The sequence below is a fragment of the Chaetura pelagica genome, unplaced genomic scaffold (genome assembly GCF_000747805.2).
Source record: "Chaetura pelagica isolate M959 unplaced genomic scaffold, ChaPel_1.0 scaffold1215, whole genome shotgun sequence".
In the NCBI taxonomy this organism is placed as follows: Eukaryota; Metazoa; Chordata; class Aves; order Apodiformes; family Apodidae; genus Chaetura; species Chaetura pelagica.
In genome coordinates, this window is record NW_009953463.1 from 61,521 (window position 1) to 63,628 (window position 2,108).

At 66.2% G+C, this 2,108-nt stretch overlaps 2 protein-coding genes across 2 annotated transcripts in view; both read left to right on the forward strand.

Annotated features, from left to right (window-relative positions):
* Window positions 1–1,605, forward strand: part of CHRNA10 (cholinergic receptor, nicotinic, alpha 10 (neuronal)) — a gene marked incomplete at its 5' end in the record, with an annotated part of 6,136 nt that extends 4,531 nt beyond the window's left edge. Inside the window, 2 exon segments of the mRNA XM_009998503.1 lie at window positions 124–656; window positions 1,121–1,605. Coding sequence (XP_009996805.1) covers window positions 124–656; window positions 1,121–1,605 — 1,018 coding nt within the window.
* Window positions 1,606–1,743: 138 nt separating this feature from the next.
* The window catches only part of ART1 (ADP-ribosyltransferase 1), a gene marked incomplete at its 3' end in the record, with an annotated part of 7,608 nt that continues 7,243 nt past the window's right edge, over window positions 1,744–2,108 (forward strand). Inside the window, 1 exon segment of the mRNA XM_009998504.1 lies at window positions 1,744–1,764. Within this exon segment, the coding sequence (XP_009996806.1) occupies window positions 1,744–1,764 (21 nt within the window).

Here is a 2,108-nt window from a genome sequence, read left to right on the forward strand (position 1 = left end):
GGAGGCTCAGGACCCCCACGGGAGGCTCAGGACCCCCACGGGAGGCTCAGGGACCCCACGGGCGGCTCAGGGACCCACGGGAGGCTCAGGGCCACCCCGGCGCCCCGCGGGTCCGTCCCCCAGCGCTGACGACGGCTTCGGGGGCTCGATGGAGACCAACGTGGTGCTGCGCTCGGACGGGCACATCACGTGGGACTCGCCTGCCATCACCAAGAGCTCCTGCAAGGTGGACGTCTCCTACTTCCCCTTCGACGGGCAGCGGTGCCGTCTCACCTTCGGCTCCTGGACCTACAACGGGAACCAGATCGACCTGCACAACCGGCTGGACACCGGGGACCTGAGGGACTTTGTGGAGAACGTGGAGTGGGAGGTGCTGGGCATGCCAGCCACCCGGAATGTCATCACCTACGGCTGCTGCTCCGAGCCCTACCCCGACGTCACCTTCACCCTGCTCCTCCGCCGCCGCGCCTCCTTCTACATCTTCAACCTGCTCCTGCCCTGCATCATGGTCTCCTTCCTGGCACCCCTGGGCTTCTACCTGCCGGCCGACTCGGGGGAGAAGGTCTCTCTGGGGGTGACGGTGCTGCTGGCCCTCACTGTCTTCCAGCTGCTGGTGGCAGAGAGCATGCCACCCTCAGAGAGCGTCCCGCTCATCGGTGAGCGGCCCGTGGGACCTGGGATGCACCCACACCTGGGCTGGCCATGGGGATGGAGTGCAGGCCTCACCCCCTCATAGGATCCCAGACTGGTGTGGATGGGAAAGGACCTTAAAGCCCAACCAGTGTCCCCCCTGCATGGGCAGGGACACCTCCCAGCAGCCCAGGCTGCTCCAAGCCCCATCCAACCTGCCCTTCAACACCCCCAGGGATGGGGCAGCCACAGCTTCCCTGGGCAACCTGGGCCAGGCTCTCCCCACCCTCACAGCCCAGAATTTCTCCCTCCCATCTCAGCTCCAGCTCCCTCTGCCAGCTGGAAACCCTTCCCCCTGCTCCCATCCCTCCCTGCCCTTGTCCCAAGCCCCTCCCCAGCTTTCCTGGAGCCCCTTCAGGCCCTGGAAGCTGCTCTCAGCTCTCCCTGGAGACTTTCCAGACTGTGGTCTCACCTCCTGTTGCCCACACAGGGAAGTACTACATTGCCACCATGACCATGATCACAGCCTCCACTGCCCTGACCATCTTCATCATGAACATCCACCACTGTGGCCCAGGGGCCCGCCCTGTGCCCCCCTGGGCCAGGTGGCTCATCCTCCACCACCTGGCCCGGCTCTGCTGCGTCTACGAGGTGGGTGAGAGCTGCAAGACCCCCCGGCAGGCACCGGGCAGGCAGGAGGGCAGGGGGGACCCCGGGGTGCTGGGGGAGAGCCCTGGGGAAGGGGAGGTGGGTGCTGAGGCTGGGGGCTGCCCCCGGGACCACTGCCTGTGCCACCACGAGGGCCTGTTGAGGAACGTGAACTACATCGCCGGGTGCTGCCGCCGGCAACGCGCGGGGCAGCGCCGCGCCGGGGAGTGGAAGAAGGTGGCCAAGGTGATGGACAGGTTCTTCATGTGGGTCTTCTTCCTCATGGTCTTCCTCATGAGCCTGCTGGTCCTGGGCAACGCTGCCTGATGGCCCCACCTGCCTGATGCAGCCCCTGCCCATCAGCCCAGCCTGGGATGGGGGGTGGCCCTGGGTGCCCCATCGGGGCGGCTCATCCCGGGCACCCCTGGAGCTCCATGGAGCTGCAGGATGGGAGGTCTGCCAGGGATGGGGCAGAGAAGCCCAAAAGTGGGACACCCCCGCCCCCAGCTGGGGCCATCCTGGCTGCAGGGCTGAGGGGTCCCAGCTCCCCAGGACCTGTGGCTGGGTGCCCCCATTGCACCCCATGCCTGAGAAGTTGAACCCACTGGAAATAAACTCTGGATAACACATCCTTCTTCTCCTGCCTGGGGGGTCCAGAGGAGGGCTGGGGGTGGGCAGAGAAGGGAGGTGGGACCCTTGGGGACCCTCCACTGCGTGAGGCCAGGCCTGGTCCTTGCAGTCCCACCCGGAGGGGGGATCAGTAGGTACAAAGACACGAGGGTCAACAAGGGTGTGAAGGACCAGACCTTTCCTCACACCAACATCACACG